This window comes from Acanthisitta chloris, unplaced genomic scaffold, assembly GCF_000695815.1.
Source record: "Acanthisitta chloris isolate BGI_N310 unplaced genomic scaffold, ASM69581v1 scaffold25947, whole genome shotgun sequence".
Lineage (NCBI taxonomy): Eukaryota > Metazoa > Chordata > Aves > Passeriformes > Acanthisittidae > Acanthisitta > Acanthisitta chloris.
This window is the reverse complement of record NW_008685119.1, coordinates 15,227-36,811: the sequence shown is the minus strand read 5'-3', so window position 1 is coordinate 36,811 and position 21,585 is coordinate 15,227. Positions and strand designations below refer to the sequence as shown.

At 46.5% G+C, this 21,585-nt stretch overlaps 1 protein-coding gene across 1 annotated transcript; it reads left to right on the top strand.

Annotated features, from left to right (window-relative positions):
* Positions 1-2,479: 2,479 nt before the first annotated feature.
* On the top strand, positions 2,480-15,711 carry LOC103806875 (SH3 domain-containing RING finger protein 3-like). The gene is made up of 2 exons (XM_009079584.1): positions 2,480-2,811; positions 15,224-15,711. Exons 1-2 carry the CDS (start codon positions 2,669-2,671, stop codon positions 15,390-15,392), a joined length of 312 nt encoding a protein of 103 aa, XP_009077832.1. The 5' UTR covers positions 2,480-2,668; the 3' UTR covers positions 15,393-15,711.
* Positions 15,712-21,585: the final 5,874 nt, after the last annotated feature.

Sequence of the window (21,585 nt, the reverse complement as noted above, 5' to 3'; positions counted from 1 at the left end):
ATTCCTATCGGGGAAAGATGTTTAGCCAGGACATTTCACAGAATCATAGAATAATTTTAGGGGTTGGAATGGACCCTAGAGATCATCCAGTCCCAACCCCCTGCCCTGGGCAGGGACACCTCCCACCACACCAGGTTGCTCAAGGCTTCATCCAACCTGGCTGTGAACACTGCCAGGGTTGGGGCAGCCACAGCCTCCCTGGGCAACCTGGGCCAGTGTCTCACCACTCTCACAGGAAAAAATGTTTTCCTAATATCTACCCTAAATTTCCCCTCCTTCAATTTGAACCCATTTTTGGTCTAGCTTTCTATTGTTTCCAGGGGAGTTTAGTTACTATTTTTGGCCTGATGGTACCGTATGGCCAGACTCCCTTAGCTTTCAGCCTGGAGAAGAGAAGGTTGTGTGGACAGAGCACCTCACCTTCCAGGAGCTGAAGGGGCTCCAGAGAAGCTGCAGAGGGACTCTGTATTAGCAGCTGCAGGGACAGGACAAGGGATAATGGGGATAAAATGAAGGAGGGGAAATTTAGGTTAGATCTCAGGCAGAAGTTTTCCCTGTGAGGGTGGTGAGACACTGGCCCAGGTTGCCCAGGGAGGCTGTGGCTGCCCCAACCCTGGCAGTGTTCACAGCCAGGTTGGATGAGCCTTGAGCAACCTGGTGTGGTGGGAGGTGTCCCTGCCCAGGGCAGGGGGTTGGGGCTAGTTGTTCTTAGGTCCATTCCAACCCCTAAAATTCTATGATTCTATGATTCTGCCTGTGTGAAAATCTTGGTAGGATGGATCCTTTCAGCCTATAAGTGATAAGTGTCCTTTTAAACAGAACCAGTGGTGTGCAGGAGACACGATCTGGATGCACAGTTAGGATTCTATTCTTCAAAAACCAGTGGATGTTGGCTCTGTGACAACTGTGCTTCCTTTTAGCTCTTCTGTGTCTTAACATCTAAGGTATTTCTGTTTTCTTACCAGCCTGTGACAGTTAAAGAAAGCAAACAAGAACTTTGGAAACGGGGATAGCAGATATTCCAAGTACATTTACTATAGTGAATCCAGGCATCTTCTAACAGTTTATGTTTATTTTAATGTAGCCCTCCTATTCTTTAAAGCTGCTTTGAGAACTCACTCCAGCAGTCAGAACATAAAAGAGCATAACTTTAAACCTTGCATGGGACATTTTGTCTACTGAGAATAAATAAATTACTGGTTTGTATTTGCAAAGACTGTTCCTGCTTGAAGACAGAGGCATAGCTTCTGTTCCATAAGTCTTGCAGTTGCTGGGTTTGATTTTATCCCCTGGGATCCTATTATTGAACAAATTATCAAATACAGCTAAACTTCACAGCCCTGAGTCTCTGAAAATAGTCTTTGGTAATGGCTCGCAGTTCTGACAAAAGAGGAAGAAATCTAATAGACCTTTTGCAAAACTCCCTGTATCATTTTTTCTTAATGGAAAATTTATTGCACAGCATTTCTAGCTGCAACTCTAGCCTAGCTCTGTGCAGCATGTACCAGAGCATGGACAGCTTCTGCACACAAACCCTCAACTCAAAAATCTCTCAAGATGAAGGCCATAAGATTCGGTATTTGGGTGTGCTTGAGGCAAATGTGCAGCAGGATTTCTCACTGATACAAAGCCCACAAGGTCAGATGTAGGCTGAACGTTTTCTTTCTCACATTAATTGAAAGGGTGCAGTTATCTTCTTTCTTCTGGATCAGAAACCCTTGTAGAACTTTGAAACCTCCCATGCACTGCCATTACCATTGCCAGTTGTCAGTTTTGTGGTCTATCTTCAAACATCAAGTTTTACCTCAGCACATGAGGAGAAGTGACCCACTTCTGGAGGGAGACACATCACTGCTGTGCTGATGCAGGACATGAAGGGAAGCATGGGCTGGAAAGAGTTATAACACCACTGTCTTGTGCTTCCATTCTCCCTACAGTAAATCTCCATCAGGTAATAAATGAGACAGTAGTGATGAATGCTTCTCTTGCAATGGGCTGGGACCTGAAATCTCTCTTCAGCCCCTTGTGCTTCCCCATGGAGGTTTTTAGCCATAGGTCCTGATTTCTTCCTTGTGAGGTGTTTCTCTATTGAGGGACAGAAATCTCCTGGAAGAGAGAGGGCAGCACTCCTATTGCTGTCTTCTCTGTATGGGGAGTTTGTACCTTGCCTGTCCCACTGCAGCTGCACTATTTCAAAAGGCACATAATCACTGCTTGGATAGATTTAGAGATGGAGATAATCTTTGCAGTATGTTTGGTCCATACTCTGCTGAATGAGTTGAAACCATGGGGTTGAATGGGGAGGGATTTTCACAGGATCTTTCTTACAGAAAGCTCAAGTTCTACCTGGATCTACCTCTAGTTATGGCAGTTTTGAGAGGTTCCTGCCACACACATTAAGATTTACCAAAAGAAAAGCAATGGAAATTGGTGTGTCTGCTCACTGCCCATATTTTGTTTGGTTCCTTTGCAGAAGGAGAAGAAGAGTGGGCTATTGAAACTTCTAGCAGGAGCATCAACAAAAAAGAAGTCACGTTCCCCACCGTCTGTGTCTCCCACTCATGATGCCCAGACAGCCATCGAAGGAGTTCTGCAAGGGGCAGTGGGACCTGAGCTCTCCTCCCTCTCCAGCCACGGCAGAGCTGGCTCATGCCCTATCGAGAGTGAAATGCAAGGAGCCATGGGGCTGGAGCCTCTGCACAGGAAAACAGGCTCCTTGGATTTGAATTTTTCTATCCCTTCTCCTGCCAGACCACCCCTCTCTTCCATGGCAGCTATTCGGCCAGAGCCCAAGCCTTTGCCCCGGGAAAGGTAAGCTGTGTATCTCCTGCATCCTCAGGGAGTGTTTGGGGGAGGGCTGCAAGTTTAACTAGGTCAAGGGTTGTTGCAGTTTTGCTGCTCTGTGGATTGACTGTAGGTGGCTCAGCTGTCTTTTAGGAAAACAGGGATTACATGCACCTGCCCATTAATAATCATTTAGAATCATAGAACCATCAAGGCTGGAGGAGACCTCTCAGATCATTGTGTCCAACCATTAACCTGTCACTGCTGGAAACCCTAAACCCTAAACCAGATCCTCCAGTGCCACATCCAGATGCCTCTTCAACACTCCAGGGATGGTGACTCCATCACCTCCCTGGGCAATATCCCAGTGCCTCAACACCCTCACAGGGAAAACATTTCTCCTCACATCCAATCTGACTCTGCCCTGGCTCAGCTCAAGGCCATTCCCTCTAGTCCTCTCCCTGCAGCCATGGCAGGCCACACATCCCCTACCCCTCTCCAACCCTGGCAGGGAGTTGCAGAGAGCCAGGAGGTCACCCCTGAGCCTCTTCTCCAGGCTAAACAAACCCAACTCCCTCAGCCCTTCCTCATCCCACTAAGCTGTGCTACCAGCACTGTCAAGTCCCTTTGTGACAACACCTCTGTCCCCACTCCTCCCCCAGCCTTGGGCTTGTTGTTTCCCAAGAGCAGCACACAGTGCAGGTTTAAAAAACTGGTGAGCAGCACCTGTCCATGACCCCATGCAAGCTCCGTCTAACTCTAGAGGACATCAGTGCTTTCTCAGCCCAAATGGTGTAAATGCTGTTGGCAAATCTTTTTAAGTGGGGTCCCTATGTTTTAATACACTTTTGGAGTTGACATGTTATGTCCCACCTGGGGGTTACAAGTGTGCTCATCAAAGCCCTTTCTGTCCTGTTCTGCAATAACAAAAGGCTGTTTCAAATTCTTCTTGTTTAGGATGCTTACAGGTATGGCCATCTTCAGTGACCTGTTGCCAAAAATGTAGCTCATTTCTAGAAGGGGATGTACCAGTGAGTTCACTTCAGCAGCCTGTTCTGCACTTTGGTAGAGTAACTGACTTTTCAAACCCCAAAAGAATCATAGAATCAAAGAATTTTATGGGTTGGAATGGACCTGAGAGATCATCCAGTCCCAACCCCCTGCCCTAGGCAGGGACACCTCCCACCAGATTTTTTTTTCCAGCCTGGCTGTGAACACTGCCAGGGTTGGGGCAGCCACAGCCTCCCTGGGCAACCTGGGCCAGTGTCTCACCACCCTCGCAGGGAAGACTTCTTCCTAATATCTGGCCTAAATTTCCCTTCCTTCAATTTGTGCCCATTGCCCCTTGTCCTATCACTGCAGCTCCTAACACAGAGTCCCTCTGCAGCTTCCCTGGAGCCCCTTCAGCTCCTGGAAGGTGCTCTGAGGTCTCCACACAACCTTCTCTTCTCCAGGCTCAACAGCCCCAACTCCCTCAGCCTGTCCTCACAGGGGAGATGCTCCAGTGCTCTTAGCGACTTGGTGGCCTCCTCTGGACTTGCTCTAACAGTTCCATGTCCTTCTTATGTTGAGGGCACCAGAACTGTGTGCAGTATTCCAGGTGGGTCTCACGAGTGCTGAGTGGAGTAGGAACATCAAAATACCGAAGCAGGTGGAGAGAGAGGTAACTGACTGGGAACAGGGGCATAGAAAAGAGCTAGGTCTCCATGTGCACACTCATGTTGGTTTCAAGTCAATTTTTTCCACAAGGCTGCAGTTTGAGGACTGGGAAGGGAATTGGTAATGTACAGCTACAATGCTATTGAACTGCTTTCTACTCAGAATGCGATTGAGGAGAAAATGTTTTTTACAAAACATCAAAGACTTTTCAAAAAAGCAGTTTAAGGAACTCCTTTGAGTTGGTATTTAAACCAGTTTTGAGACAACACTGAAGTTGCAGAAGTTTGAAGGAAAGAATTCTTGTCTGAATATATGAAAGAAGCTGAAGAGAATGGACTGGGCAAGCCTGAATCCAGTTGGGGTCATAGACCAGGTGATGCAGGTCATAATATGGGATACTACAGGGCAGCTCATACCTTACACAGTGTTTACTGAGTGCAGGTTGGAATTTGTTTGGGGAGGTGACAATGACACCATAGCATATTTAAACTTTTCCAAGCCATCTGGTGTGTCACCCTAAAACCTCTTGCTGAGTAAACCTTACACAATTGACCCAACAGATACTAAGTGGATTGAAAACTGATTCACTGACATCAAATCTAAACCTAGATCAGAAATCTCTAGAAAACGATTGTTTCTGTAAGGAGTTTAGCCCAATGAGAGTTGGGTCTTGGACCTGTACTGTCCAACATAAAGTCTTGGCTGCTGCAGAAGGGAGGACTGAAGTGGGAGGTAGGTGATGAAGAGGGCAGACTTAACTTATTGGTAAGGACAACACAGAGTGACAGTATATTTCAGAAGAGACAAATCTGAGGCAAAGTGGAGTTGTCTCAAAATAACATCACAAGAACAATTAAAGATTTAAAACTCTATGCTTGCAGTCAGAGGTACAGGGAGCTCTGGTAGACCTGGAAAAGAGCAGGGTTACGAATGGCTTGGTAGCAGTCTGTAAGAGACTGCAATCAGGACAGACACAGGAATATTCTTACTCTAGATTTGGCATTTGTCTAAAAGAGATGCTGTTGTTCAAGTGCAGGTATTAGAGCTGAAGCAGAAATAAATACAGGCAAGTCCTCCAGCATTGTAATGAAGGCAGTGAGAGGAGACTATCACAGTAGTCTCTTGTCCTTAAAATCCATGAAAAAGCAATTTAGCAAAAGGAGTGAAAAACCAATCCCTATTTAGGCACACTTAATTTGGTCTACATCAGTTTAGATTAATGCTATAAGAAAAGCTAAATCAATATAAACCAGATTTAGCACCAGTGTAACTAAATCAGTGAAATGCTGCACCTTTAGTTAAATGTAGCCAAGAAAAGAGCCAGGAAGAACAGCCCCTTGAAGTCTCCAGAGCTGCTGCTCAGGTGCTTCTCTAAAAGCTTCACTGTAGAGAACTCCACACACATTATTTAATATACCAGGGCCAGTCCCATATCCTACAAACTCTTCAGTCCAACTCAGGGTGATCCAGATAGGGAAACATGTAACTGATGACCATTTTAAGTGGCAGAATAGGACCAGAGAAACATGGATTAGCTGCAGAATCAGAAAGACATAGGTTAGCTGCATTTTCTTAGCTGTGGAATCAGGAGTAAATAGATTTAGACTGCTAAAACCAAGTAAATGCTTCCAGTTGCAGTATAGGATGGTAAGGAACTTACTCTGATTTTAAGCATTTTAATTCCTAAGTCTTAAATCCAAAAATAAGCTATAATTGAAGTAGCCCTAATTATACACAGCAGGCAAGATTCTCTAATTGATTTATGAATTAACTTCCATATCATCGGTGTATCTGCATTCCTTAACTGATCATATGGGTTTTTTTCATGCCCATAATGGGAAATATTAATTACCTTCATGCACTAGGAAGGATAATGCTCAGTCCTGGAATAATCTGAGCAGATACATTAAACACTTGTCTCTAGAAATTCATCCCACATCCATCTGTGCTCATTAAATCATCAGATTTCGCAGAAGTACCAAATTATACTTTTTTTTAAAAACAAATTAGGGTTTTGAAACCACTTGTTCTTTTCACATCTGGCAATGGAGCAACTTGCCGTCAACGTCACTCAGCTCCAACATTTTGCTTGTTTGCACTTTGGTGCATTTCATCTACACAGTAGGAGCAATTCTCTGAGAAAGAAAAGGGAGGAGAGGGGGGGAAAAAAAGGTTAGATAAACAGATTCAGATGCTGGATGAAATTTTACAAAGCTGCAAAGCATTTCAGTACACTTAGCTGTACTTGGCTTTCTGTCTCCCAACGCCCATCTGTGCACACAGAGACAGAGCACTGAAAGGTTGGAAGAAGTAGCACATTCCTTAATATTTACAGCATTCAGAATGAGGTTCATGCAGGCAGCAGAGCATTGCTACTTCTCCTTTAGAGGTTGGCTTGCAGCTCCAGCACTTGCCACATCCAGGTTAGAGATCAAACCCGAGTGGTCATGCCAGTAGCTGTATCAGATGGGGATTAAAAGGCTCTGGTTGCTCACAGCTCGACACACACAAGTTAAGGGAAGAATTGCCTATTCTGCTGCCTGACAGACAGCACAGCCTTCCTGGGAGTTGCAGCCAGGTAGAAATGAAGGTGAAGTGAGCTTGAGGTGCTGTTAATTTTTATGCTCTCATTTGTTCAAGGCTTCCTCTCATTCAGGAGGTGGTGGAGTCACCATCCCTGGGAGTGTTGAAGAAGCATCTGGATCTGACACTGGAGGATCTGGTTTAGGGTTTAGGGGTTCCAGCAGTGAAAGGTTAATGGTTGGACTCGATGATCTTAGAGGTTTCCTCCAACCCTGATGATTCTATGTTTTTTTTGTTTGAGCAGAGTGAAGAAAACAATTATCTTCCCCTTCTTGCTATTCCAAAACCTGGTTATGGATGGCTGGATTAGAAAAGAAATTGCTTCTCGCTCTCCTGTCATTTAGCCTTTCATATTTAACTGGTTTGCTGGGATAGTCAGAGCCCATCTCTGCCTTCTGGGTGTAGTTTCCCCACTATCAGTTTATAAAACCACCTTCCTTCAGCTGCTTTCTGCCATAAAGCATCCAGCAGTCCGAGCAGCAGAGCGGAGAAATTTCCCAGGTGGTGTCCTTGTCACTTTGTGTTGCCATGACTGACTGCCAAGGAAATACCCCATCAGGCTGTGTGTGCCCCACACACTCTTTTCCACCCACTGTTCCATCCAAGTTCCTGCTCATGCAAGAAACAGGAGCAGTACAGGGGTGCAGTGTGGGGAGGAGACTCTGGGCCAGACACTTGCCCACATCCCACCGAGAGAGGGGTGTGCTGTGTGCCTAGCAGTGCCAAAACAAAATCCTTCCCTTGCCATCCCCCTTCAAGAAAATATGACTGTACATTAAGCCAAACAGGAGAGCTGAGTGTGCATGTGTGTGTGTGTGTGTGTGTGTGTGTGTGTGTGTGTGTGTGAGTCATGTTCCCCTCACTCCTGGCCCCGTTCCCAGCTGCGAACCTGAGTAAAACATGTCACGCGTTGTTGACTCTTTTATAGTAACTGCCACTAATTCTGCCCTGTCCTATTTTGATAAAGCAGCTGTGCCCAGACTTACTGTCATGACTGGCATGTCTGTGCTGTATTTCTGTGGTTTTCATGGAGCTTTCAAGCAAGGTGTAACCACGACGGAATAAGATGGGAGCGATAAGTTCAACCTTTAAAATAGATCCCTCCATGTTTCCATGGATCTTTCTACAAATCACTGCCACGTTAGAAACTGAGCTCCCAATTCAAAGAAGCATTCAAGCATGTGCTTAACGCCCATTGACTTCAATTTTGTTGTGCATGTATATCTTCTTTGCCAAAAAGGAAAGCAAAGAGAGGGTTCTTTTCATTCCAGGAAAGTGATACTAGAGAAATGACCCCTGGAGTAATTCCTGACTGAACAGTGACATGTATGCACATGGTTAAGTGCTTCTCTAACTAGGGATAGCTGCCTCAGGACTGAGAAACTAGAATTAACCATGTCAGAAATTGAATCCTGCAATATTCCCAGCAGAAGGAGAAAAGACCCAGCTGAGATTTGTTCTTCTAAGGCTGCTGATTCAGGCACTGTAATATTTTGTTGCGCCCTCAACATTAGAAGGACATGGAACTGTTGGAGCAAGTCCAAAGGAGGACACCAAGTTGCTAAGAGGACTGGAATGTCTCCTTTATGAAAACAGGCTAAGGGAGTTGGGGCTGTTCAGCCTGGAGAAGAGAAGGTTGTGTGGAGACCTCAGAGCACCTTCCAGGAGCTGAAGGGGCTCCAGGGAAGCTGCAGAGGGACTCTGTGTTAGGAGATGCAGGGACAGGACAAGGGGCAATGGGGACAAATTGAAGGAGGGGAAATTAGGTTAGATATTAGGAAAAAGTGTTTCCCTGTGAGGGTGGTGATCCACTGGCCCAGGTTGCCCAGGGAGGCTGTGGCTGCCCCAACCCTGGCAGTGTTCACAGCCAGGTTGGATGAAGCCTTGAGCAACCTGATCTAGTGAGGAGGTGTCCCTGCCCAGGGCAGGGGGTTGGTACTGGATGATCTCTAGGGTCCATTCCAACCCCTAAAATCCTATGATTCTATGATTCTACAATATGGAGAAGTGGGTTCTGACTTGCAGAGGTGCTTTGCAGGTCTCTGCAATTTGCTAGTAAAAGGATGAAGAATGAGACCTTCAGTGATAAACAACAGCAATGATAACTGGGCAAGATGCTTCATTGTCACTGATTATCCATTCTGCCCTGAAACTAATTGTGTGTCCCTAAGACATAAGGGACCTGTAGGAGTCACATTTCTGGACTCCTGAAACCTGTCCTTAATGTATGATACTTCAACAAACTGGAATTTGCATTAAGCATCCAAATACCCTAAATGGGACTGGATTGAAGGTTAGCCCTGCAGACCTCATCTGCCTCATTGTACATTCATTTTCTTAAGTTCGTCTGGGTCCATCCATGTCCTGGATACTCATATTTACTCAGTGATCAGATATTCTGTATTTTAGAGGTTTTTTGGTCAGTGTCCAGGCCTGAGTCCAGCCCTTTATTACTGACCAGTTCTGATCAATACTGCTCAATGCTTGTGCACACTGACAGAGCCTGCATGAGTCATTTAGACCAGACAAGAGGCTCCTACGCAGCCAGGGGTGCGTGAGATGAGTCTCACTCTGTGGAAAGTGTGGCATGAGGCTTTGCAGCTGGAGGAGTCAGAGGAGCCACTTTCCTCACCTCTCCATTACTCAGTGAGTTTCATCGCGGCCACTTGCTAGAGATATTCCAACCTCCACAAAAGATGGTGTGGCTTCCATGTCAGAGCCTTGACTCACATCCAGAGGAGTATCTTGTGCACTGAACGAGGCAGGAAAATGGTATGAAATCATAATAATGAAAGAATTATCTTGTGAACGAGGCAGGAAAATGGTATGAAATCTTAATAATGAAGGAGTATATTGCATGGAAGCAAAAGTGAAGTCAAGGGTGATTTTAGCTGCCTGATTTTTCATCTCAGTTGCATGGGGGTGAAACACTCCTGCTAAGGGAGTAAATGTCTTTATGCATCTACAGACATGACATTTAAAATCACTTTGATTCTTTAAAGGAAACAACGAGGCAGGAAAATGGTATGAAATCTTAATAATGAAGGAGTATATTGCATGGAAGCAAAAGTGAAGTCAAGGGTGATTTTAGCTGCCTGATTTTTCATCTCAGTTGCATGGGGGTGAAACACTCCTGCTAAGGGAGTAAATGTCTTTATGCATCTACAGACATGACATTTAAAATCACTTTGATTCTTTAAAGGAAACAAAACCAGAACTTCCATCATGTGACAACTATTTGAGGTTAGGAGTCTTAGCTGCACTTTCCAGATTTCAGTAGCAAAGGGAGAGCTGGTGGGGAGAGGTGTTTCTTCTGACTGTGAGGATAAGTGCTATAAAGACAGGGGACAGTGGGATTCCAATGTCTTTGCTGACAGAAGATGGACCTATTCCTGGCTCAGTGGAATAACTGCTGCCAGAGTCCCCATCCCACCCTCATCCCCTGTGCCAGCAGGAGACCCATGCAGTCTCCTGCCCCACGGGATGCCATGTCCCAGCCCCAGACTCCCTCCCACCAAGGCTCTTTGCTCTCTCAGCTCAGCACAGCTGCCCCCCTCTGCAGCCATACTTCCAGTTTTCATAACAGTCCCATTTCTTCCTCAGCTCCCAGTTTTTCTCCCATCAGCCTCCTGCTTCCTCCACCTGACCCTGCTCTCCAGCTCCCTGGGGTTTACCTGCTCAGGCAAACCCCATCCCCTGTCCTTGCTTATACTTCTTGCAGTCTCTCCTCATGTATTTTCTCTCGGGGAGCAAGGACCCTTCCCAGGCCACTGCCCATCCTGGACAGTCCCCTCTGGGGATGAAGTGCCCCACTCAAGGATGCCATGGCAGTTAGCAGTGGGGAAGTTCAACATCAGGTCTGTCCCCTGAAAGAAAAGCATGAGAGGGGCCCATTGCTGAGAAAGGAGGAGAAATACAACTTCTGAGGTCCCACAGAGCTAGGAAAACTTGGAGGATGAATCAGCAGAGATTTTACCTTCAGTGCTCATGCAAGCCTCTAGTAGTTATGTGCCATTTTGGGTGGTTTGAATTGGCCTGGGTGAAAGTGGGTGATTTTCTGGAGAAACACCATCCTTGACTCACCAGCAGGGCCACAGGACAAGTCTTTGCTCCCAAACATGGGGAGCTTGTATAAGCCCTCAACTGGGTCCTGCTGGTGCTGCAAAACTCCTTCATGTTATTCCTGGAAGTGATGAGACCATTGAGCTGAGTGTTGGACCCTCAGCCTGTTACAGCCAACTGCTGTGGAGAATTTGGGCCAAAATGATTAGCATTTGGCAGAACTGTAACTATCCGAGAGTACAATTTACAACAGAAAATACCAAATCATAGAATCATAGAATTTCAGGGGTTGGAATGGATCTTAGAGATCATCTAGTCCCAACCCCCTGCCCTGGGCAGGGACACCTCCCCACAAAGTGACAAGGATAACAGTGTTAAGAATAGGCACAGGTCATTGCCACACTTGTCATCATGATTGTTGCCCAGATAATTAGGGGTTTCAACAGTTGGTAACTTAGAGGTGCAATGTGACACAGACAAAATTGAGCAGGCTGAGATCCATCTAAGATGCAAGAAGGATTTTGGTGTTAAGAAATCCCACAATTTTATAGTATCTTCTCCAAGAGTGGACAAAAGGGTAAGCAAAAAGGGGAGCTATAAATAGAAGCATCCAGGACTGCCTTTTGGGGAGCGAGGGAGGATGTCTGGGAGAAGAAAGAGATTTTCTGCCAAAAGAATATGGCTAATCTATGTCCTTGGATTCCTTTCCAGGGGATAAGCGAGGCTGAGGTGCCACCTGGAGGTGCAGAGGGGCCGCACAGCACCCTGTGCCGGCAGCAGTGCCAGGCTGCTGCCCCTGCAGCCCCCACCCAGCTGCCTCCAAAGCCTCTCGAGTGAAAAAGCATCTCACCTTTTTCCATCTCTCACAGACGGTTTCTTAACCGATTTGCAAGGTCCTTCATAGCTGAGATTTCGATACTCCGTCAGAAACCTCCCCAGTGCTATCCTGGGAGGTACCATAGTTAATTAAATTTAGACCATAGCATTTGGGGTGTGTTAAATAGGAAAAAGTACCTCATTCTGTAGTGCAGTGGCTGAGATTTAATTTTCTAAGTCTCTAAGAAGATGCTGTGTGGAACCCCTTTGACGATGGGCACATTCCTGGTGAATGTGGTCATCTCTCTCTTCATGTGAACCATTTAGGGACTAGCAGCTCATCACTCCTAGGATGTAGTCTGGCTCTAAAAGGATGGCTCTGTGCTTAAGGTATGCCACGAGGTGCTGGCAGTCCCAGCAGGGTCTCTAGAGGGACCCTGCCCAAGACACAACCTTTTTCCTGTGTTCCTGTTTCCTGATCTGCCCAAAGGGTCATTGAGTACCATCACAGCATTCAACTGATGTTGAGGTCTGACCTTTTTCTTGAAGCCTCCTGAGTTCCTGGAGCAGAGCTCTGATGGGCTGTGATTGCGCATAGAGTTTGTGAGATCTGATACTTGGCATCATCTTAGCTAAAATTGTTCCACTCTGATAATTTAATTAATCAACACCACAGCAGAGTGTTTGAAATAATGTGTGCATTCATTTGCATAATGGGTGTAATTGGCAAAGCTTCATAATGTAAGTGTAGCAGTTCCACAGATGAGAGCTTGATAGACCATTTTCCTGCAGCCAGCAAGCAGCACACGTTTCAACCTCTGTTATTTGCTTTTCCACAGAGGAAGGAAGTGACAACTAGATTTATTAACCAAGGGACAGAGAGGACCAGCAGATATTTTTGATGGCACTTGAACACACATATTTTCCACATCAATGTGTTGCTGTGTCAAGATTTAAAAAAAAAAGAAGCCATAGTTAGGTTTTAGAGCAAAACCCCTGCTCCAAATGGAGCTTTTCCAAAGAATGGGTTGTTTGCCTGTGCAGATGTCCAAACATAGAGCCAAAGTTGGTATTGTCAATGCTATGTCCAAGTGGAGTCCCTAGTTTCAGAGCTGCAGTCACTAGAGTAATATCTGCAAAGCAAATGGGTCACTGCCACTTTGCTTTGGTACCATCTCACTAGGAATGGCCTCAGGGAGTGGTCCACAACCTCCAGGACATGGCAAATTAAGTCCCCAAGGACAGGATATTATCTTAAACAAATACATTGTTGCAGGCATGACTGAGGCATCAGTGGCCATGCAACCATCGAGGAAATATTCATCCCCAGGCGATGGGCTTTAGGTAATCAATTGGCATCTTTTAACCAGCTTACTATATTCATTACTTTGCAATTAGCAAGACAGTAATTGACTGTTAACCAAATGCCAGATGACTGCAAAAGTACATGTGCAGAAGGAAAAAACACCAGAGCAGCAGAAATATATTCCCTGCTCTGAGCACAAGTGCGTTGATATAAAAGGGCCCAGTCTGTGCTCTCAGGAGGATGCCTGATGATAAGCCCTGAGTGCAGAATGGCCATATGAAGATCAGACACATCATTACTTCATTGAAATGAAGTGACACTTGAAAACTAAGTTTCCAGAGAGCCCTGTGAATGGTTCAGAGCAGGGGCTCCCTGTTGGTTTGAAAAGTGCTTTGCAAGTCATTTGATACCTCTGCATTTTAGCTTCTCTTCCGGGTCTGAGGGACCCAAAGTACATTCTCAAGAAGCATAATAAGAAAAATGTGAACTGCTTTAGCTAACTTCTGCTGGTATCACAGGCAGTGGGAGCAGTGCAAGCCCCATTTTTCATCAACAGTGGACGAGGGAAGAGCTACAGGTGTCATCTATCTGGATGTCTGTAAGGTCTTTGACATGATCCCCCACAACACCTTTGTCTCTAAATTAGAGAAAGATGGATTTGATGGGTGGACTGTTTGGTGGATAAGAAATTGGTTGGACGGTCACATCCAGAGGGTACTGGTCAATGGCTCAGTATCACAATGGGCATTGGTGACAAGTGGTGTCCCTCACAGGTCCATACTGGGACCAGTGCTATTCAACTGAGATTCAGACTACATCTTAGGAACAATGTTTTCCCTGTTAGGGTGTTCAGGCACTGGGATAGATTGCCCAGGGAGGTGGTTGAGTCCCCATCCCTGGAAGTAGTTAAGAGGTGTCTGAATCTGACACTGGAGGATCTGGTTTAGGGATTCCAGCAGTGACAGGTTAGTGGCTGGACTCGATGATCTTAGAGGTCTCCTCCGACCCTGATGATTCTATGATTCTATGAGTCTAATATTTTCAACATTGACATAGTGGGATTGAGTACACTTTCAGCAAGTTTGCAGATGACACCAAACTGACTCATACAGTGGATACACAAGCCCAAGCAACTTGATCAAGTTGAAGATCATAGAACCACAGAATTCTGAGGGTTGAAATGGGCCTTACAGACCATCTAGTCCCAACCCCCTGCCCTGGGCAGGGACACCTCCCACCACACCAGGTTGCTCAAGGCTTCATCCAACCTGGCTGTGAACACTGCCAGGGCTGGGGCAGCCACAGCCTCCCTGGGCAACCTGGGCCAGTGTCTCACCGCCCTCACAGCGAAAACTAATATCTAACCTAACTTTCCCTCCTTCAATTTTTCCCCATTGCCCCTTGTCCTGTCACTGCAGCTCCTAGCTGAGATTCCCTCTCTGGCTTTCCTGGAGCCCCTTCAGATATGGAAAGGCTGCTCTGAGGTCTCCACACAACCTTCTCTTCTCCAGGCTCAACAGCCCCAACTCCCTCAGCCTGTCCCCATAGGGGCATGCTTACAGCAAGGTAGATGCAGCACTAGAATGAAGTGTCTGAGTCCCTGGAGCAGGCTCAGCACACAGCTGGAAGTGGGAACCTCTGTGAATGGCTGGACAATACCTTCCTGCTGTCGTGTCATGGCTCCAGATCACGTTCTAGCCAAGTCTCCAGCCAACCTGGCCAGAAATCTCCCTGTCTTACTTAGTTTTAGTAGAAAATGTAGCTGCATTGGATACAACTGGCTTAAGAAAATGTAACTTAGTGATTTTTTTTCCAAGATCTCTAGTGTAGCTGCATTGGATACAACTGGCTTGAGAAAATGTAACTTAGTGATTTTTTTCCAAGATCTCTGGAAGTGATGCCTGGTTGCTCCCATCATGACCAAGTAGGGTTGGACTCGATGACCTTTGAGGTCTCTTCCAAGCTGGTTGATTCTATGATTCTATGAAGTCTTTGCATTTTTTCTCTCCAAAGGTACCGCGTTGTGGTCCCATACCCTCCGCAGAGCGAGGCCGAGATCGAACTGAAGGAAGGTGACATTGTGTTTGTGCACAAGAAACGGGAGGATGGCTGGTACAAAGGGACATTGCAGAGGAACGGCAGGACGGGCCTCTTCCCCGGGAGCTTTGTCGAGAGCTTCTGAGGACAAATCGTCGCTCTCTCAACTGAGGAGTTTTCAGGGGAAACTGCATAGCACAAGAAGAGACAGCAAACAGAGACTGGACTGATAACCACTGCCATTTGTATTTCCAAAGACTTCCCCCAGGCCCTTCAGTCTGCAGGTCTGGAGACACAGTGCCCAGCTGTGCTCCCGGGACCACGTGCGGTGCATACGGTGGTATGTTGAAGTAGTGCCTTCCACCTGGAATCACAGACTGAAAGGACACCCATCTGGACTGTAGTAACCTAAACTCTGGCTGTTAACCCTTTGTGTAAATTATAGAGAAGATATCTTTAAAAAAAAAAAAGAAAATTAAGAGGAAAGCTGTTATATTGCTGTAACTTATTTGTCAGAGCTGCAGTGTTCTTATTACTGGCCTATGCAAGGTGGATTTGAGAGTTCAAGGAGGTATGCTAGGAAGCTCTTAAACTGGGATTTCATTTTTCCCTGAGGGAAAAAGAGGGTGGGGAGAAACCCCAGCTAAAGATCATAGTGCAAAGAAAGAATGAGGAGTCCAAAACGTTAATGTCATGCTTTCTATATACCTCAGAGAAATGCTGCGCGAGTTTGTCGGTGAGTGTGTTAGTGCTCAGAGTCCCATACCACCCCGTGTCCTGGCGCTGCTGCCAGGGAGGTCCTGGAGGAAGTCCAGCTCCACCATTAAACTGTGGTTATTTGAGCAGAATCCCTTTTGCCTGTCTTCTGCCCTTATTATATGCAGCATGGATTTTTTTGTCCTTCGGTATCACTTTCCATTGCTTTTTTGTACGACGTAACTTTTTACTGTAAGAATTGCTCTACTTTATATATCTATTCCTACTAGGTCAGACATTTCCTCTCTTTCATACATCTGGTGCTATTCTTTTTCAACTGTTCAAAGATTTGGTTAAACAGAGAGGCTGCAACAAGGTTTGCATTCAACATACGAAATTAGAGACGTACCTGAAGATCGAGATCAGACTGTTCGTGCTTCATAGAGGAAAAGTGAGAAAAAGCCACGTGGTCACTGATAAATATACCTGGGGCAATGTGTGTGTGAAACACACACATTTGCTCTCTTCTACGTATTGAGAATGGCAGAAGACCCAGGCTGAAGCACAGCGTTCTGTCTGGAGGGTGATAATGACTCCACAATTGAAAGTAATTTCCCAGAGGAGTCATTTTAATTGACTTTTTCATGGCAATAAGAAGAACACTGCAGGTTCTAGCACATGCAGGGACTGTGGAGTTTCCCTCTGTCGTTGCACGACGGAGACGAGAGCTGATCCGCGACAGCTGTAATTCGCGTTCCCGAAACGTGATTTCTCCTTGTAGAAATGTACAGTTCTGGAGGCTGTTCTATTTCTTAATGTGGTCAAGCAACAATACAAACCATATCAGGCAATATAAGCTTCCACCTACTGGGGACTTAAAGGTGCAATAAACGTAAAGCGAGTTTAGCCAGTTATTGATATGAAGCAGGATGAGAATAAGACGCCGTGATGTGACCGCGAGAGGATTTAAAACGGCTCGAGAGGAATGAATGGTGATGAAAGGTTTTCCATAGCTGGATCCATCCCTCGCCTCTGACAGCAGCTGGCTGTTTGCCAAAGCCCACATGTGGTGGGTGTTTAAAAGCACTGCAACCTGGAGATGATCTTACGAGGAGGAAGAGGCCCTGTGGGTGAGCATCACCGCTGCGTTACCGCGAAGGTGTGAGTTTTGTTTTCATTCAAGCTGTGTGGACTAGTACGTATCAAAACCCATGTCAAGTGAGCATTCCTACTTAAGTTCAGCTCTGTGACTTTGTTCTCTGTGAAATCAGTTTCTTCTTGCTGTCACGTGCAACAAACCAGTTCCAGAAACACAGTCCATGGCCAAGTATAGCACCTTCAAACAGGGAGGCATCGTTTTCAGGGTGTTTCTTTTTATACTTAATGTTGCCACATTTGTTGATATTCCAGACTGTAATGAGTCAGCCACTAAAAATTTAGTTACTGTCGAGAGGAAATTGCCTTTTTATAACTAATAAGAGACTGAAGAAATGTCTTCTGGAAAGACTTGTTTGAGACTAGAGCCATATCTGTTCCATTTACTAGGGTCCGGGTCAGGATTGGTGTCGCTGCACCTCGAACAGTAAACTGCACAGTTAGCGAGTCAACAACTCCAAAACGTGTATTACTGGTTCCAATAAAAATTCTGGGTTAGATCTGTCAGAGATGAGGGGTTTTTTTCTGACAACTTACAGTGGTTAAAGCACTCTTAAAACTCTGTTCCATGGTGTATTTACGACAGTCAGGAAAACGAAACAGGATGACAGCTTGCTTGCTGCCTATTCTGTTTAGCCCGATCTAAAATGGTTCCAGATTTCCACCTCTTCATGCTTAACCCGAACAGGACAAAAGTTGGTGTGTGAGATCAAGGAAAACATGCAGATCTCACATCATTAAATCAGTGCTTTAAAATATATTTTGAGGGGAGGATGATGGGTTTTTTAACTGGTCAACAACCCTTCCAGTCATACCTTGCTGCAAGGAGAAACACTGGGGGTTGGGGTGGTGGTGTGTTCTGTTCTGATAGCAGCTGTTTCTGGCCCCTGTTTATTGCTTAACATCACAGTTTGGGTTACTGAGTAATCTTCTTGGACAAATCACTTCCATGCCAGGAGCACCAGTATTAAGCTGAACTTAATACAGCTCAGTGATACGAAAACATGACCCAGGGCCATGCAGAAAGTCCTGGACTGAGAGAGAGGTTCAACTTGTACTGTGGTCTGATTTTTACCTGTCATGCCAGGGAAAGGGGGAGGAGGGAGCATCTGCATCTCCTGCAACAGGGTGGGGGAGAGAGAAGATTCCTTCTGGTGGCCTCAGTTTGTAAAATGCCAGGTTTGCTCTTCTAGAAATGGGTTCAAGTGGTTGAACAATTCCTTTGAACTTTGCACAGCTCAGAAAATGTTTTTGTTATACATGAATGTTAACGTGGTTTAGGAAATGTTGGCAGATATGAGTACAAATGAACTACAATGACTGTGTTTCTGATTCTTTAAATAAAATAAACATTAAGGCAACTTGACTGAGGTTTGTGTCTCTATTAGACAACAAAGTGAACCAAAAGTGGCTCTGAGGCTCTCAAAGGAAATGGGGAAGACCATTCTGCAAACCCTTCAGTAATTCCCACATAGATAAAGGCCAGTTAAAGGTAAGAGATGCCTGAACAGAAGTCAGAATCTCTTTCTGGTTCTTCCAGATCTGGGATTTCTTCAAAAGTTAACAACTTACCTATGGGGAAAAGGTGAATAGGGCCAGAGTAAGAGAGCAGGGACAGGCCAGGATGAAGTAACAATGACAAGGCTGTAACACAGAGGCTAAGGAGGGGATGTGGCTACGGAAACATTTGCAAGGAAAACAGCAGCCTCTAATCCTACTAGCCAACTTCAGGTGTGCTCTGAGGTCACCTGCTGGGTTGAGCAGATTTGTAGGCAGAGAAAAAGCCTTTTCCTCCTGCCCTGCATAGGTCAGGGCATGGTGCTGGCAAGGTCCACGTGTCCTCCAGGCTATGTATAGCCAAGGAGCTGGGAGAGAGGGAAGGGGCAGGTTACACCCTGGGCATCTAAATGCCCCCTAACTCAGGTGAGGGGTGTAAGCCCATTTTTGCCTGTGGCCTGAGATTCCCATTCAGCAGCATGGTGCAGAGCATCTGCAGAGGGAGCATGAGTGGGTCTGGATGGGTTTGCCTTGGTTTGGCTGGGAAATGCCTCTGTGGAAGAGGCACCCACAGGTGGTGATTCATTGCCCAGTTAAGAAGCAGGTAGGGCAGGGAGGAGCAAGGCACAGCTAGCTCAAGGCAGCTACTCCTGCAGACAGGTGAAAAGAGTCTCTCTTTGCTCCAGCTGGGGCCTGAGTCAAAATCCTGAAATGTGGCAACCACAGGAATTGGAATGTGGGCAGGCAACATCTCTGCCTCTGCTCAGCCTGACAAACAGCACGGTGCAAATCGCTGCACCAAGGGGTCTACCAGCTCCTTCCAAGCTGGTCTGGAGTGCCAGTCCACATTTTGCCAGGTTCTGTTCCTCTGGCATCTCTCCAGCCTTGCTGCCAGCACATACCACACACCACACCCAGCCTTTGCCCTGCATGCTGCCCCTTGCTCCTGCTGCAGCCTGACAGAAATCCCAGCCATGTAAGAAAAATAATCATTGTAAAATTGTTACATGGCTTGACTGTTCTGAAATACTCATGGAGAGCAGAACTGCCTGGACAACATCTGCAGGGCTTTCGTTGTGGCCAAAATCTCTTCCTGACATCAGCAGCTCCTTATACATGGTGAATCTGGCAGCTACATGGCTCAGCTAGTTGGTGCCAAACCAAATAAATGAGCTGTACTAGCAGGGAAGCCAAGAGGTGATACAGTCTGGAGAAGGCCCTGTCCTCACGGCCCAGCCTTTCATGTAGCAAAAATGACTTTCCAAGCAGCCACAGATGTATTTCCAATCACTGGGGTGTGGATGTCTCTCCTCCCTTCAGCAAAGGACTTGATTTTTCTTAGCCACTGAGCAGCATCACCTGCCCCATGGTGCTGCAGAGGGGCCACAAACCAGGACACCACGGGGTTTGCACCAGGGGTGTCCTCTCTCAGCATGTGGCAGACAGCCTGTGTGCATCCCCCACAATTATAGGTACAGCTCAGCTGCAGGTGAGCCCATCCCTGCTTGGCTTTCTTTACTCCCACCCAAAGGAGACCCCAGCAGTGCTAGGGAAATACAGCCAGCCTCCTGCTCACTTGGCCAGGGAGTCACTGAAAGCTGTTTCCAACAAAAATGGCTCTTTTGCACCAGCCAAGATCATAGAACCATCAAGACTGGAGGAGACCTCTAAGATCATTGAGTCCAACCATTAACCTGTCACTGCTGGAACCCCTAAACCCTAAACCAGATCCTCCAGTGTCAGATCCAGATGCCTCTTCAACACCTCCAGGGATGGTGACTCCACCACCTCCCTGGGCAATCTATTCCAGTTCCTGAAGCAATGCAGTGTTTTTGCAAAGGCAAAGGAAACAGTCCTGCATGTGGGATTATGAGCCTTGTGACCTGCTGTGTACACACACACACACACATGTGCAGAGAAACCCAAGAACAAGGAGTGCTGACAGGAAATGTGGCTGTGCCAATGCTAACTGCACACTCAGAGAGGGCATTGGAAAAGAGGTCTGGCTTTTTAGTTAAGGGCAAGTGTCCCTGGGTGAGATGCCATGCCTGGGGAAACCTTGGGTTGGTGAGTGATATCAGTGCTGTGCCCCAGCAAAGGAACTGCCTTTGGTGGTGAGGTTGCTGTCACCCATGGGGTCCTCAAGGGGAGCACAGAAGTGATGAGAGCACAGCTAAATGATGAGGTAGAGAAAAAATGAAGCCATTGAGACAGGAAGGAAGGCAGGAGTTTATTCAACATACTGTCAGAGAAGGAAATCATATTAAACTCGACTTTGACATCGACAGGTTGGAGGGATAGGCAGAGCAGAACAAACTGAGATTCAACAAGGGCAAGTGCAGGTTCTGCCCCTGGGGAGGGATAACCCCAAGTGCCAACACAGGTTGGCACTGACCTGCTGGAGAGCAGCTCTGTGGAGAAGAACCTGAGAGTCCTAGTGGACAACAGGTTGTCCATGAGTCACAGTGTGTCCTTGTGGCTAAAAGGCCAATGGAATCCTGGGATGCATTGGGAAGAGCATTACCAGCAGGTCAGGGAGGTGATCCTGCCTCTCTGCTCAGCCCTCCTGAGGCCACACCTGGAGGATTGTGTCCAGTTCTGGGCTCCTCAGGGCCAGAGGGACATGGAGCTCCTGGAGCAGGTCCAGGGGAGGGCAAGGAAGATGCTGAAGGGACTGGAGCACCTCAGTGATGAGGAAAGGCTGAGAGAGTTGGGGCTGTTGAGTCTCCAGAAGAAACACTGAGAGGGACCTCATGAATGGATTCAAGTCCATGAATGGGAAGTGCCAAGAGGATGATCAGACCACAGTGGAGGAAACCAAGAAAAAAGAGGCAACAGCAAAAACTGATGCCCAGGAAGTTCCACCTGAACACAAGGAAGAGCTTCTTTGCTGTGCAGTCACTGAGCACTGAACAGATTGCCCAGAGAGGTTGTGAATTCTCCCTCGCTAGAGATATTCTAGCACTGTCTGGACACAGTCCTGAGCCATG

Coding starts and splice junctions, on each gene's coding strand:
- LOC103806875 (XM_009079584.1), top strand. CDS start 2,669: ATGCAAGGAGCCATGGGGCTGGAGCCTCTGCACAGGAAAACAGGCTCC. Junction 2,812..15,223: donor AAGCCTTTGCCCCGGGAAAG/GTAAGCTGTGTA, acceptor TTCTCTCCAAAG/GTACCGCGTTGTGGTCCCAT.